Source organism: Hibiscus syriacus, unplaced genomic scaffold (assembly GCF_006381635.1).
Source record: "Hibiscus syriacus cultivar Baekdansim isolate YM2019G1 unplaced genomic scaffold, ASM638163v2 tig00111708_pilon, whole genome shotgun sequence".
In the NCBI taxonomy this organism is placed as follows: domain Eukaryota; kingdom Viridiplantae; phylum Streptophyta; class Magnoliopsida; order Malvales; family Malvaceae; genus Hibiscus; species Hibiscus syriacus.
In genome coordinates, this window is record NW_024063159.1 from 1,895,188 (window position 1) to 1,911,409 (window position 16,222).

The 16,222-nt window shown below is 36.2% G+C and overlaps 1 protein-coding gene, 1 non-coding gene and 1 pseudogene across 2 annotated transcripts; all 3 read left to right on the forward strand.

Moving 5' to 3' along the window:
• Nucleotides 1-1,665: 1,665 nt before the first annotated feature.
• Nucleotides 1,666-3,769, forward strand: LOC120168012 (ABC transporter G family member 23-like). The gene has a single exon (XM_039176879.1). It carries the CDS (start codon nucleotides 1,818-1,820, stop codon nucleotides 3,732-3,734), a length of 1,917 nt encoding a protein of 638 aa, XP_039032810.1. The 5' UTR covers nucleotides 1,666-1,817; the 3' UTR covers nucleotides 3,735-3,769.
• Nucleotides 3,770-4,763: 994 nt separating this feature from the next.
• On the forward strand, nucleotides 4,764-6,997 carry LOC120167952 (annotated as a pseudogene).
• Nucleotides 6,998-8,438: 1,441 nt separating this feature from the next.
• TRNAE-CUC lies at nucleotides 8,439-8,511 on the forward strand. Its single transcript has one exon. It is a non-coding gene; the product is annotated as a tRNA-Glu (tRNA).
• The last annotated feature ends 7,711 nt before the right edge of the window (nucleotides 8,512-16,222 follow it).

Consider the following 16,222-nt stretch of genomic DNA (forward strand, 5'->3'; position numbering starts at 1 on the left):
ATAAGAGGTTTTAAGAGGTGGAACAGTGAAAATAAACACGGGCTAAAATTGTCTAAACTCTGTTCAATTACTATTAAATTATTCTGAGTCTGCAGGTCGTGGTTTTTGGTCTGAGCAATGTGTTCAACTACTACATTAAAATTTAACACATGAGTTGCCATATCTAGAGCCTCCATTTGCTAGCATTCTCACCCGGTAATCGTACTATTTCTCATCCTACTTTGTGGATGAGGTCAGGACTTCTCTCTCTTATAGTGTATTAATATTATCCTTCGTCCTCTTCTTCGTAAGGATAATATGAATAATAATCTTGCATATCATCATTTTACATTGGATATCATCTTCTTCGTCATCATTTTACATTGGGGTAAAATTGGTTTACGCAGCGGCACTCACTTGTTGACTTATTTTACATTGTCAATTCAGTATCTAGTTGGGAATTTATTGTTTTTAACTGTTTATGTAGTGCGGTCTGATTACATTTGACATTTGCTACATGTTTTATATTTTCAGTGGATTGCAATGGGATTTCAGGTTTTATGGGTAATTTGCACTTTGTTCTTGCAGTGTAACATGCATCCTTCGATGGGCATCATACAGTAAAATGCCTACATGCCCTCGGTGTAAACATCTGTTTGAGTCCCTTAATGTTCATCGTTCCCTTGATGGCAGGTAATCTTAAATCCTCCATTCTTGATAGTTGATTTTTTCTTGTCATGTTGGCATTTAATTCGAATATTATGAATTCGGATTAGTATATAATATACCAGGAATATATTCATTTCTTCATATTGGTGCCTCATCATCATTTCGAAGATTTTTTTAGGAAGATCATGGTGGAGCTGGATTTTTCTGGGTACGAAGCCTAAGTGATGAAAATTTGTCATCCAACTCCCTCCACAAATCGGTTACCGGCCAACAACTGATGTTGTTGATGATGATTTGATAATTTCTTAACGGAGGAGACTCAATACGTTTGCTATGAAGGCAAATTTTATATCCTGAGGAAGCTCGACCGATCTTTTTGATTGTCAACATTTGATTGCACAACAATGTTGACAGGTTAGGTCGGGTTTTCGGCCGAGTCGATCCGACCTGAAGAGTACTCTATTCGAATCTCTTATAATTAGACATAAATAAATATAGAATCTCTTATAATTAGAAATAAATAAGTTAATAGTTTTAAAATAAGTTAGTTATGCTAATACCTCTGCACAATTTTTCAAACCTGGTTTTGAAACTGGTGTAAGCATCGTTTAGGTAAAACTTAGATTAAGTTTGGCAATCCATATGTGGAATGCAGCACCTTCACTATGGAATGTATTGTGGAATGGTTCATGTCTACAAGAAACAATGTTAATTAATTTTATATAAATATGGGTCCAATTATGTACAAGTCCCTACACTACGGGTCAGATTACACAAAAGGTGTCTATACTATGTTTTTCTCATTTATGGGTTTAATTTCTCTATAATCGTTTGATATTTTTCTTCATATTAATCCTATTAATTAACTTGACTTGACTTTTTTTTAAACATTTGATAGAGTTAATGAGAGAGAAAAAATCAAGCTTTAACACAGGGACTAAATTTAAAGAAAATTTATAGTGCTTGACCTTTTTATAAAATTTGACCAAATAGATGCAGTTTATCGGTTCACCAAACACAGGCAGCTATTTCAGCGTCAATTCACCAGCATTAGAGAAAAACTTGTCCTACAATTAAACTCGGTTGTTCCAACATCCAATTCTACTAATCTGCACCCCTCAGCCACCTTCAACAAAATGCAGCCAATGCTCAAGCTCTAGGCTCCAACAATGGCGAGTTGCTTCCACTCGGGACGCAGCATCAATGGAGAACACGACTCAGTCATTCTCTTCTCAACTTCCAATTCTCCTGAAGGATCATCCACCAGCCCTTCCTCTTCTTCTTACCACTCACCACCACCGCATTCAAAACCTTCACACAAACTGACGGTGAGAAACCTTTCCTACACAATTCACTTCAAAGGATCGATCCCTTTTTCCTTCTTTCAGCAAAAGAGGCCTAAGCCTGTTGAGGTACTTAAATCGGTCGGATTCGTCGCGCGAAGCTCCGAGATTGTTGGAATCGTCGGTCCGAGTGGCACCGGGAAATCGAGTCTTCTTAGGATAATATCGGGGAGGGTACATGACAAGGATTTTGATCCGTGTAGCATCTCCATTGATGATCATTTGGTGACCAGTCCTGCTCAGTTGAGGAAGATATGTGGATTTGTGGCACAAGAGGATGATTTGCTTCCTTTACTTACTGTAAAAGAAACGTTGACATTCAGTGCCAAGTTCAGGCTCAAAGAGATGAGCTCGAAAGAGAAGGAACAAAGGGTTGAGAGCTTGATGCAAGAGCTTGGCCTTTTACATGTTGCCGATAGTTTTGTTGGCGATCATGAACATAGAGGGATCTCTGGCGGAGAACGAAAAAGGGTCTCGATCGGTGTCGATATGATCCACGATCCTCCGATTTTACTCCTCGACGAACCGACTTCCGGCCTTGATAGTTCTTCAGCTCTGCATGTGATCGAACTTCTTGCTTCCATGGCCAGAGCTAGGGGAAGAACGGTTCTACTTTCGATCCATCAACCGAGCTATAGAATTCTCGGATTCATTTCTAAGTTTTTGGTTCTGTCTCATGGATCCGTTGTTCATAATGGTAGTCTCGAGTTGCTAGAGGAAAACATACAGAGATTAGGATTTCAAATCCCGATTCAATTGAATGCTCTAGAGTTTGCAATGGAAATCATGCCTGCACTCGAGACATCGACCTCCAAATTCTCTGTTGTACAAGACAAGGACTCGTACATATGGTCCGACGACGACGACGACGACAACGACAAACGAATGATGAGGTTTCGGTTCTCATCAAACATGCTCGAAATCATGATTCTTTGCTCCAGATTCTGGAAGATCATATACAGAACAAAGCAGCTGTTCTTAGCAAGAACAATGCAAGCAATCGTGGGTGGATTCGGATTAGCAAGCGTATACATAAAAGTAAAGCGAGACGAAGAAGGGATCACCGAAAGATTAGGCTTATTCGCATTTAGTCTAAGCTTCCTCCTTTCGTCCACAGTCGAAGCACTCCCCATATACCTCCAAGAACGTCGAGTCCTAATGAAAGAAGCCTCAAGGGGAGCCTACAAAATCTCCTCCTACATGATCGCCAACACCATCGTCTTCATGCCCTTCTTGTTCATCGTCTCGATCCTCTTCGCCATCCCGGTGTATTGGATCGTAGGCCTCAACCCTTCGATTCCGGCTTTTGCGTTCTTCACATTCATCGTCTGGCTCATAATCCTAATGGCCAGCTCCCTCGTACTCTTCCTCAGTGCAATCTCGCCGGATTTCATCTCCGGGAATTCACTCATTTGCACGGTGTTGGGATCATTTTTTCTCTTCTCGGGCTATTTCATCCCCAAAGATAACATCCCGAAGTATTGGCTGTTCATGTACTATGTGTCACTGTACAGGTATCCGTTGGATGCGATGCTGACGAATGAGTATTGGGGGATGAGAAATGAGTGCTTCTCGAGGGGAGTTTCGGGATGTTTGATGACGGGGAAGGATGTTCTTAAGAGCAGGGGGCTTGACGAGGACTCGAGGTGGATGAATGTTGGTGTCATGCTTGCTTTCTTTGTCTTGTATCGTGTGTTTTGTTGGATCATTCTCGCTCGAAAGGCTTCAACCACAACCATATAGAATTATATGTACAATTTCCCACATATATGTATTGTGAACCATAAATATATTCTACTAAGATTATTATTATGTATTTCGAACCAATATAGAATTATATGTACAATTTCCCCATATAAATTTACGTAATCTTCTTAAATTTAAAACATAAATGTTACGTAATAATTTTTTATTTTTCAATGATGAAGTATCATTATTTTATGGTGACATGTTAGCATCGTCATTAATTTTGTAATGGAAGAGTAAGACGAAATTAATATATAATTTTAGGTATAATTTAAAAAATAATAGTTAGATGATTAAAACGACGAGTGAGAATAATTGAAGAACTAAATATTGAATTTACCCTTTAATTTAATCAAAAGAGGTGATGTACCAAATCCAACATATGATAAAAACCAAAGCAAATATTGACAAGTCACTAACCAAACCAATTCAGTCGTCCACCAAGTAGACCCCAAGATCTTAGAAGCATTCAACCCTTTTCCAACTTGCCAAAATGTTCGCCTTTTTCTCCATTGTCGTTGAACAGTACAAATTTTTTGTATTTTCCCTCTCGGTGAAATTCAGGTACTACTACATTCATCTCTTTTTTTTTTCTCATTTTATTTTCATTTTGAAAAAAAAAATCTTGGTTTCTGTTATTATTTGATTTCTGGGTTTTGCTTCTTTTTAATTAAAAAAGTGGAATATCATATCTGATCCTTTCCAATTGTGAATTCTGATCAATACCCGGATTTTCATATTGTTGTTTTTGTATTGAATCGTCTTTATTTTGCATTCTTCTGCTTTAATCATTGCCGTTTTGATGCGGCATTGACCCATGCCTTACTGTTATGTTGCTTGCAATTCATTGGTGCAGGTTCATTTCTATATATTTCTGAGGGATTTATGATCAATTGTTTGAGATTTTGCCACAAAGGGTATTCTCACTTGCTGCAGTTCTATACTGTATAGGACGGTTAAAAGGAATTGTTGTGGGTTTTTTTCTCTATCTCTGCCCCCCCCCCCAAATATGGCTCTAGATTGCATAATTTGAATTAAGCGCTGTGGCTTTGATAAAGGCAGTAGTTTTGTATTGTGTAAGGAAAGATGAAGCGTGTTTCGCCGCTCCTTTTGATACTTTTAGTTCTAGGGTTTTTCTTTGCTACATATAATTTGTTGACTATGATAATACACTATAAGACATCTTCGGAAGAATGGGAGGATTCTTTACTAATGCCAGGGAATTTGAATGAATTTGGGGGTTCAAAGTCAAAGTGACATGTTGCCCTCGCGGCAACTGATGCTCCGTATAACCAATGGCAGTGTCGGATTATGTATTATTGGTATAAGAAGGTAAGAGATATGCCTGGGTCAGAGATGGGAAAGTTCACTCGAATTTTGCATTCTGGGAAGCCTGACAGTTTGATGGAGGAGATTCCAACTTTTGTTGTTGATCCTCTCCCAGAGGGTTTAGATCGGGTGAGTCTTTTGCTGTTTAGTATTTCAGTCTTCATTTCCCCTTGTATTTTGTAACATGTAATTCGGTGAACAAGCAACCAAACTGATAGATATACAATATAGATATAGATCAAGCTTATCCATAATTTGTCATTGCAAGTTGAAGATGCTCATATTGTTTTTAATTGAATCATAATTTTACAGTGAATTATCCGCTGCATTACTCGTAAGACATAAACCGAACTAAAAAAATATTGTTTTAACTAAAATTTTCTTGTTTTCTCTCAATCCCGTCTTCAGGGGTATGTTGTCTTGAATAGTCCATGGGCTTTTGTACAATGGTTGGAAAAAGCAACAATTGACCAAGGGTGAGTTTTCATTTAACCGATAAAACCATTCACGGTGTATGCTCTTCCATTATTTTATCTGAAAAGTTACTGCATTATGACTGATGCAGAACCTGACCATATATTCGTAAATCCTTTGCCTAACTTGGCTCGTGGAAAAAATCCAACTGGGTTCCCTTTTTTTTACATTAAGCCATCTGATCACGAGACTATTATTAGAAAGTATTATCCCAAGGAGAAGGGTCCTCTGATGAACATTGATCCAATTGGCAATTCTCCAGTGATTATCAGAAAAGTATCCCTTTAAGATCGTCATAGCTTGTGTGACGCATTTGCTCTGAGCATAAATCAACTTTCATAACGGTCTGAGCTGGAGAAAATTTCACCTACATGGATGAATCTTTCATTAAGGATGAAAGATGATCCAGCAACCGATCAGGCATTTGGATGGGTGCTAGAAATGTCAGCAAGGTTTTCGTTTTTTAAATTCTTTTATTTTTATTCTTTTTGCTGATATGGCCTTTTGACACGTGTGACCATTCCATTGAAATTTAGGTTTGCATATACTGTGGCATCAGCACTACATGATGTGCGGCATATACTTCGTGAAGACTTCATGCTCCAGGTTTTATTATAATGCACTGAACCTTTTTTTTTGCTCCCAATCAATTTTAGCTACAATTTGATGTTCAACTCTCATCGGCGTCATCGCTGTTTGTTATCAGCCACTTTGGGATTTGAAAATTCTGGAAGAAGTTTATACTCCATTATACTTACAGATGTGACTACAATTTAAAGGTACAGCCATACAAGAAGCTCTCTCTGGAACTTATTGTTTTTGGAATCGATATGTTATTTTTTGATTTGTTTACAGCTTTAAGATGAAATTTTGCTTACAATATTTTCACTCTGAGTTGGCATTACAGGGAGAATTAACATATGGAAAGATTGGAGAATGGCATTTCAACAAGAGATCGCATCTTAGCGGGCCTCCTCTAAGTGTTCCTGAAAGTGTGGTAAGTTCATCAGTTTCGGAAAATATAAATACAGGACTCATGGTTAATAAGTTGATAGGCTGATCTTTGAGGTAAAAGAACACAAACCACATCCTAGAGCAAATCTATGGAATGGTAACAATGTCTCAGTGCCTTACACATTGCAGGTTAATCAAACGGTGGTTGTAATTTCTCGGCATATTGGATAGTTTCTTGACATAAACTTTTTGAGCTGCAACAGTTTGAAATGTAGTGATTCAATTTCTGCAGGTGAGACTTGTGCAGATGGTGAATGAGGCTACGGCAAATATTCCCAATTGGGACACACTTTAAGTTGTGGCCAAGACATAATCTTATTAGTTTGAGCATCCATTCCAATGCTGATATCAATCTCCTTCCAACGAGAGTTATCAGAGCGAAATAGAGGGTAGCTTAGACAGACACCAGTATACATAGAGAAAAGGGTATGTTTACAAGTCAACGTGGGATGTTTCCTTTTTTGCTCTTTTATTAAATGTGAAATCCATGCATTTCATGTTTAATAAAAGAATGATGTCTATTTATCGAATTTTTCTTGTGAAGTTTTGCGACTGTAAACTAAATGTTGGAGATACAAATCAATGGGTGATGAAATTTTTTTCGCCTGGTAAAATAAGGTATGGGGCCAAGATATTAGGCTTGTTTCACCATGCTAAAGTAGCAATATTTCTATTGTCGAAGCCTTGGCTTACATATGGAACAAGCATGGCAATGCTTGTCTAGACACCTATTTGGTAGAGAAGAAATGCTGAAAATGTTCATTATCTTTTATGCATATATATCTGATCAAGCTGAAAAAATAGAGCTAATATTGACATATATTATATCATATACTTACTACATCTTAGCATAAGATTAGGTCAAAAGCATTTTGTAAGTTCACATCCAGCTTTTTAAATTACCCTGAATGTCACTTTTTCTTTCGTTGAAGTCGATTGTGCACTAGTTCTGCTGCCTGCTGCTAACTTCCAACCATTAGAAAATAGGATAGGAAACCAAGTTTATTCAACCGATCCCGATAAAGAACCCAGAAACAAACATGTGGCCTTATTAAAACGTTGATGAACAAGGCATTTAAAAAGAATTTTAACAAGTAAGATCAACTCCAAATCAAGAAACAGAAAATGAGCAATCAAGCTAAGTTACCAGGCGTAAATACTTGCATATCGATCTCACACAAAATGACCTGTCCAAACTGATTGTTCTTGAAACTGCTGGTTTCCATTCATGAATTGACGATGCTGAAGCTTCTGTTCTAAGTTGATTTTTTTATGCACAAAAGTATTGTTTTCTGCTTTTCCATCTGGAACTGCACTGGTGGAACCTGTTTTCCAGGGAAAGGAAAGCTTATTGTCCTAGTCAAGCCATTGCTTCTGTCACTGACATACATGGAATCTGAATGAGATGCATAGTTGATAGAACTATCAAGCCCCAGAGCCTTTTCGTGATGATGCCGACAGATATACAGCCAGCCAACTATAATCAAACATCACCTGGGTCAACAAATCCGAGGCAGAAACAGATTCACTCGATGGCTTCAGAGGAAGAGGGCTAAACCCTGGTGGTGGAAGATGCCTAATAGTGCTGTTAACCAGATTCTTCTGCATCCCAACTTGTGAAGCTGAGGTAGTTCTAGAAGCCAAAGCATCAGCAGTAACTCTAGATGATACAGTAACATCAATACCGGATCAAAGTTTCTGGTACTTTTGACTGATTGTAGTACACACGATCAGAACTAGCACTGGTGGATTGTTGAACAGAAAATGAGCGAGCAGCAGGATGAGGTATAACAAATTTCCAAACATTTGTCTGAAAATTCATACAGAAACGAATGGAAGTATAAAATGAAACAAATAAATGAGAAAAGTTGGCTCTTTCAAGCCTCCGTTGTAGTCTAGTTGGTTAGGATACTTGGCTCTCACCCGAGAGATCCGGGTTCAAGTCCCGGCAACGGAAACCTTGTTTTAAACAATTTTAACTTTGGGCTGCTTCTTATGTGCGTGATGGGTCCAAAAAGAGGGCATTAATCTTTGTTTTATTTCATATATCTAAAAAGGATGTTTTATATTGTTAACATCCACTAATCAGTTTTCTTACAAAGACGTGTTTTTTCTTTTAATTTACAGTTTTTATCATCAATGTAATGGTTCTATCTACAGATGCTATTTTGTTATATTTGTCGATTCATGTTTAATATGATTGTGAATTAAAGTAATATATACATCATAATTGATAACACATAAAAAAGATTATAGATTGTTATTTAGTTAGTCAATTGACTAAAAACAAACAATACAATACATAGGCTCAATATCTTAAAAAATATCAAATTCTGATATATCAGTATCCCAAAATCTTAAAGGATGTTCTTTTAGTCATGCAAAGCTAGAAGAAGCACTTTAACCGTCTAGTAGAGGACTATAAATGAACGAGTTGAGTTCGAGTATTATTGAGTTCCACTCAAAAACTTTAAAACTAAATTTGACTGGCCAAAAATTCGTGAGCTTAAAATTATCAAGCTCAACTCGAATTCGAAAAAAAAATTGAACTTTAACACGACTCGAAAACTTGAGAGCTTAAAATTTTCAAGCTCCAGTTGAAATCAAAAATTGAAACTCGACTCGACTCGGACTCGAACTTGAACCCGAACCTTAACTACATGAAAGCCTTGTTATGTTTTTAAACGTTAATATATGAATGTTAATATTATCAATAATTTAATTTTAAAAAATAATATATTTTTTCAAATAGCTCAAGAGCTTTTCAAGTCAAATATCAAATAGATCGTTTCGGCTCTTTAAGAATTCGAGTCAAGCTCGAGCTCGAGTCAGGTCTATTATATTCGAATATTAACCAAACTTTTACTAAATCAATCTCGAAAAACTCACTATATGTCTTGTCTAATTTATAACCCTAACCTAGCTTAGTACATCTTGTTCAATCAAATTTGCAAGATCAAATGGGGCTACATCCAAGGGCGGATGCATGATTTTATATTAGGGGGCAAACTTAAACTTTAGAGGGATGAACTAAAATTCCAAAGAAAGAACTAAAATTCTAGGGGACGAAACAAATTTTTTATAGGAAATACATTAAAAATTAAAATATATAGTAATTTTAAATTTTCAAGAAGACTAACTACCTCACCCACCCCTCTCAGTACATTCCTTACTACATCAAAAACAATTTCACCCACATGTTGATCAGTTGATCACGACTCATCACCACCATAACATAAACAATTTGATCATTTTCCCCTCGAATATGAGAGAGCTTCACCTTCCATGCTTGTTGTAAGAGATCATGTGTTACATCTGCGATAAAATTTCTTTACATCACTAGAGGTTTTTGATTAAACAGATTACACATCTTCAAATTATCCTATTCAACTTCAATTTTTAAAAAAATCTTAAAGGATGGATTTTAATGATCAATAATCTATGAATTAATGTCAATAACTATGATTATAATTATTATCTTAACAATATAATAATGCTGTGCCAAAGATTTCTATTTTGGTAATTTTTTTTCTTTGTCAATTTTTTTTGGACAGATAAAGGATGAATACAAAGAGGTATATGTTTAAAGATTTTTAATCATTTGACAATTAACGTTCATATTCTACATACACGATACTCGAATCCGATACTTCAAGAGATAATAACAATATCTCAACCATTGAAATTGCTTGGTTCGTACTCTTCGCTAAATCTTAATACATCATCTAAAATTATTACTGAATTTGAAATTGGTTTTACTATTTAGTAATGAAATCAGTCTTACCCGTTTATATTGATTTCACTTTGAAGATGTATTGTTTTGCATTTTATGTTAAGGCATAAATACAAAATTGGCCCTTAAATGATTAAATTGTATCATTTTGACTTTCAATTGTTTATCTTGAGTTATCGATTCCTAATTGATTTTGTTTAAATTTACTCGATATGCATTAAACTAAAAATGAATCTAACGACCAAAATAAGACGTTTCTACCTAAAAATCACCCTTAGACCAATAATTACCTGTTAAGCACCCTCTTCCCTAATATTATCGATCTAACACATTTTCTGACACGGTTGCAATAAAGCGCGGATCGTTAGCCGCGCCTTCGCGGGGTTCTGTCTGAGCTGCCACCACATAAGAAAAGGCGCGGATGGCCATCCGCCCCTTTGCTGAACATCTAACATGTATGGGGAAGGCACATATCTTTCCTTTGATTCAGCTAAACCGTCCGTCTCCCACATTGATTACCACCCGTCCCCCTCCCCTCTCCATATAAATATCACACTCAACACAACCCTCAAACCACATTCAAATCTCAAATTCTCTCATTCTTCTTATTATCAATCTTTATATTAAGAAGGTAAAATTTTTTTTATTATATTATAATTATTTAATAATTTATTATTTTATTAAATTTTATTGTACTACTTTTTATTACTTTTTGCAGTTATAAAATGGAAGGCGGGTTGCTAAATTTAAATGAGAATCATATTTCGAGGTAAGTTGCTGATACAATAACAATTTTAAATTATGTTATTATTTTAATTATTGTGAATATTTTATTTATTTCATTTTTTGTATTAGTTTATATTTTAATTTGTATACTATTTATTAAATTAGGAGAGAGGTCGTATATTAGATCCATTCATTCGTAACGTTAAGTTAGAGATACCTAGTCGTGTCTGGTCGTATTTAGCTGAGGTTGGATTCGGTTACCTAACGAAATATGAAGGACATTGTAACCTTGAACCCAACCTTATTTTTGTATCGGTTGAGAGGTGGAAACCATAGACACACACATTCCATCTTCCATGTGGAGAGTGCACTATTACGTTGGAGGATGTTTCTTTATATTTGGGGCTTCTGGTAGATAGGGATGTGATTTTTGGAGTGGCAAATGGTGACTGACATTCCTTGTGCGATGAGTATCTTGGAAGTTTACCGCTTAATTTCAACGGTGGTTGAATACCGTTAAATTGGTTGGATACAACTTTCAACATTTGAGTTGCGATGCCTCCAAGGAACATATTAAAATGTATGCACGGGCTTGCATATTATAGCTCATAGGAGGGATCCTAATGCCAAATAAATTGTGCAACCAATTTCATTGTATGTGGTTGTGCCACATCGCATATTTTCACGTTGTCGACGGACTCAGTTGGGGCTCCGCAGCTTTGGCATTTATATATAGGGAAATGCGTCGAGAAACTGATTATCGAAAAATGCTATTAACAGATGTCTCATTCTTCTCCAGTCTTAGGGTTGCATCACATGCCCTTTTTATGACCGGTTGTGAAAAACTCGATCTTCCCGTTATTGTTGAGGTAATTTCAATATTGAATTCGTATATAAATAATTTTTTCGAGTATATAATGAATTTTTTTCATTGAATATGTGGTCAAATGCAAGAAAAGATCATCGGGATTTATCAGATGAATTGGAAGAAATTCAACCACTCATTGATCAAAATTCTGATACATAGGTATGAATTTAAATTTTATTATTTACTTTTAATTATCATTATATAATTAGAATATTATTTTGATAAGAATTATATATATTTGTTTTAGCTTCAATGGGCTCCTTATTCTACTAAAGAAATGAGGATTTGCATCTGATACGATCCAAACTAGCTCCAATTTTCTCCATGAATTAATCACACCATGGATGTTTTTCATTGCTGATTCTAAGGGAGTTCTTTCTTACCCTATCTTATATTATATCATTTATACATTCTATTCGATCATAAGCATGCATTCACATGTTAGTATAAGTTATCATATTATTATTTCCATCATATGCTTAGTTGATCAAGTCTTTCATATCATTCAAATATATGCTATGATTACATATAATTTCTTAGGATATTATTATTACATGTTTCCATTTATCATTTATGAATACCATGTTATATGATATCCATGCATACAACATATACCTAGATCTTTATGATTGATACACAATGTTATAAGCATGTTAGGATAGTTTTATAATCATATTAAGCATGATTATTATATATACATCAAGGCAGCATACTTATAATGTATTTCGTTAGTTCATATGCATTCATAGTAGCTCTTAAGCCTCATGCATAATCTTATACATATTATGAGATGATATAATTAGCTCATGGCCTTCAAACTTAGCTCACATTACCATAAACAAACATGGCAGCAAGGTATTTAGCTCATATCAGCTCAATACCATGGAATTACCTTGTTTCCTTGCACATGTAGGTACATTGGAGCATGATGCACGTTGAGGTATCTTGGTGAATGATTTGGACGTCATATGTAGCTCACAAACAACTTACAAAGTACAAGACAGCTCATGGAACACTAAGGGAAGCTCGATTCAGCTGGAGGAGCTTAAGGCTAGCTAAACTTAGCTAGTTGGACTATTTGGAGCTGAGTTGCCAAAAGTGATGTCAAAGGTAGCTGAATGTAGCTGAACATAATGTTAAGGAGCTCACAAGGAATTAGCTAGGAAGCTTGTTCACAAACAACCCATGTTTGCTAGCTAGCTCCACAACTCAAGCTAGCTTGAAGGAGACACATGCACGCCCAAGAGAGAGCACATGACCTGCCATCATTCTATACACAAGGTTGCACCACAAGGCTTCCTAGAACACCCATGTGCCTTGCATATGACCAGCCCCCATGTGTCTTGCATGTGGATCATTTAGGCACCAAGATGAAGAGTTATCTCCCTATTCGGCCAAGCCATGTGTTTTGCATGTGATCAGCCCCCATGTGCCTTGCATGTGGTTCATTTAGGCGCCAAGATGAAGAGTTCTCTCCCTATTCGGCCAAGCATCAACTACCCTCCAAATTGGCGCCAACATGAAGTGACACAAGAACTATTCGGCCAAGGGTTATTACCCTCCATTTAAACTGAACCGTCATCTCTATTTAGCATTAAATTATGTCTATATAGGAAGGCACAAGGCTGGACGAATCTCCTTGTAATTATTAGGCCATGTCTCTCCATTTCCTATAAATAGGAAAACATTCATCATTTGTAATCATACCTTTTGTTTAAAAAGTGAGATTATTCTCTTCCTTAAGTCCTGGTGACTTTTATCGACTTATCAAGTATAATTTATACTTGTGGCGTCAACCCATTCTCTTTTCATCTTGATACTTCTGGTTCCTAGTTCTTTATAACTATTGGGTCAAAGTACTTCATACCACCCCTTAAAGAAGCAATATAAAGTTTGGGTCTTTGCTCTATATAGCATTGGTTCTTCTTTGAGTCTTCTTTAAGATACTATCCTCACAACCATTCCTTTGTTTCATAAACCATAACCATAGCCATATCAACCATCTTCCGCTTCTATCTCTCATTTTAAAACATCTCACCTATCTCACCCATACGTTTACTACCTTAACCCTCTTTTTTAAGCCATTCACTTATGCAGGTTGTTTGCTTCCTTCCTAGATCCACAATTAATTATTAAGGCATCAGAAGAGCCTTACATCAGTATCTCTCATCACTTGAGAGACCTATTAGATGTTTGGATGGCGGTGGTCCCTCTGATATGTTATGTTATTTTCAAGTGGCATCCTACTAATCGCATGCTCTGCCAATTTGATTTTATATAATTTATTTTGGAAGCACCTAAGAATCTCGACGATATGCATATCATCGATAGACGGGGCAAAAAAGAAGTCGACTGGCTACTGAAGCACATCGAGTGGGCAATGATATGTGAGGATTAATGTGGATGCATTCCCTATGTGGAACCTGTTTATGTAGATCATTATTCGATTGCGGATGATTATTATGAGTGGTTCAACACGAACGGGAAACCGTTCCTACTTTTCGAGGAAGCACGAGGCGAGAGCATTCATCAGCACCAACAAAGATGTCTATTGTCACAATATTATCATCCCCCGACTCGTGGATGAGAGTAGGCATTTCTGGCTCATCCTCAACTGCATCATCGAAACCATCACAGCAGTCAATCTACACTAGTGTACATTCCGTAATCATTTTAGATGGCACCACGATTGCATCAGATGGCACCGCAGCCATATCAAATGCCACTACAGTCGGGTCAGATGCCACCACAGCTAATTCAGATGCCATCGTCACAGGATTTTATGACCACTCATGGGAGATATTATACTTCCATACTTCTAGATTTAGTGTGAGGTTCATATGCTACTTATTTGGCGGGTGAAGGTTCACCATATACACAGACACCTTTGGTGTATTTTTTGTAGTTTTCTATGAGCTGTGGGATAGTCAGTCGTACACCTCTAGGGTCATTATTCTACGGAGGTACTACACCGTCATCCATCCCTCATTAACAAAATATAGTTGCTCTTGATGATGATGATGAGAGTGAGGAGGAAGAACAAGTTATACGAAGAAATTCTCATCGACACAAACAACCACCACCCTACAAAACACATTCAAGATGCAAGCATCGATAGAGTTGTTTAGTTTGTAAAGTTTTTATTTAATCTTCTTTGTTTACTGGCAATTGTAAAGTTTTTATTTAATTATGGACTTTTTATTTATTTTTTTGTTAATGTTTTTATTATTTAATTGTTTAAATTGTATCGTCTGTATTTAATGTTTCTATTTAGTTGTTTTTATTGTTTGAATTGTATTTAGTTTGTTATATTTTTATTTAATTTTCACTTGAGTAGCCCATTACTCGGTGTTGCCCAAATGACATTAATTGAAAGTAAATGAAAATTAAATAACACAAACTTAGATTTCATATACAACAATTACATGGTCACAACATCAACAATTACTTGATGACAAAAGAGATGGACATTTTTTCCTATTATGTCCTAGGTTTATACAATGCCCACATATTTTGTTTTCTCTGGACGCCTCCCGAATAATCATATCACAATAAATCCGTAGATTTTGGACGATCGGGCTCCCTTAATAAAGACGGATTTGGTACAATCGGAATTTAATTCTAAACTTCATCAGGGTTTTCTCATTACCTATAGGGGAACTCAAATTCATATACCTTAAATACTTCTGAAAGTCAGTATACAGGATTCACAAAATTGTTATAGTCTTGACGGGTATGAGAGCAAGCTGCTATGACATGGGAGCGTGGATACTTCAGAGATTGAAAAAACCCACAATCATACCACATGTCTCGTAGATTAACTCTGAACGAGTTATCTTGAATGCCTTGAAGCGGTCGCGGAATCTCTGTGACACAAAATAATTCATGGGTTCTAGAGAAGATTGTTACAAATATTACATTTGATTCAACAATTCTTTTTTGTAGATCTATAACTAATCTTGGGTGATAGACATGACCGTTTTCCATCCAAGTTTAAGTTTGTCCCCCGAGCTTGGCAAAAAGCGCTCCCAAAAGAAAATACGTCGTTTTAACCAAAGTCGTTACTGGTAAATGGCGTGCCCCCTTTGAGGTCGAATTGATATCCTCAACCAAGTTGGTCGTCATGTGTCCATATCAATATTCACTATCATATGTATTTGTCCATATTTCTTTGTTAATGAGGTTGATGTAATTGTATCTTTACTCATTCTTTCCTCGTAAATCTTGAAGCATAGACTCAAATGTTTCAGATAATAGTTCATAATCTGAGTGTCAAATATAGAACTTACTGTTTAGTTTCCATTAAAAAATGAAAATGATTAAGAAATAAAATTAGGCATT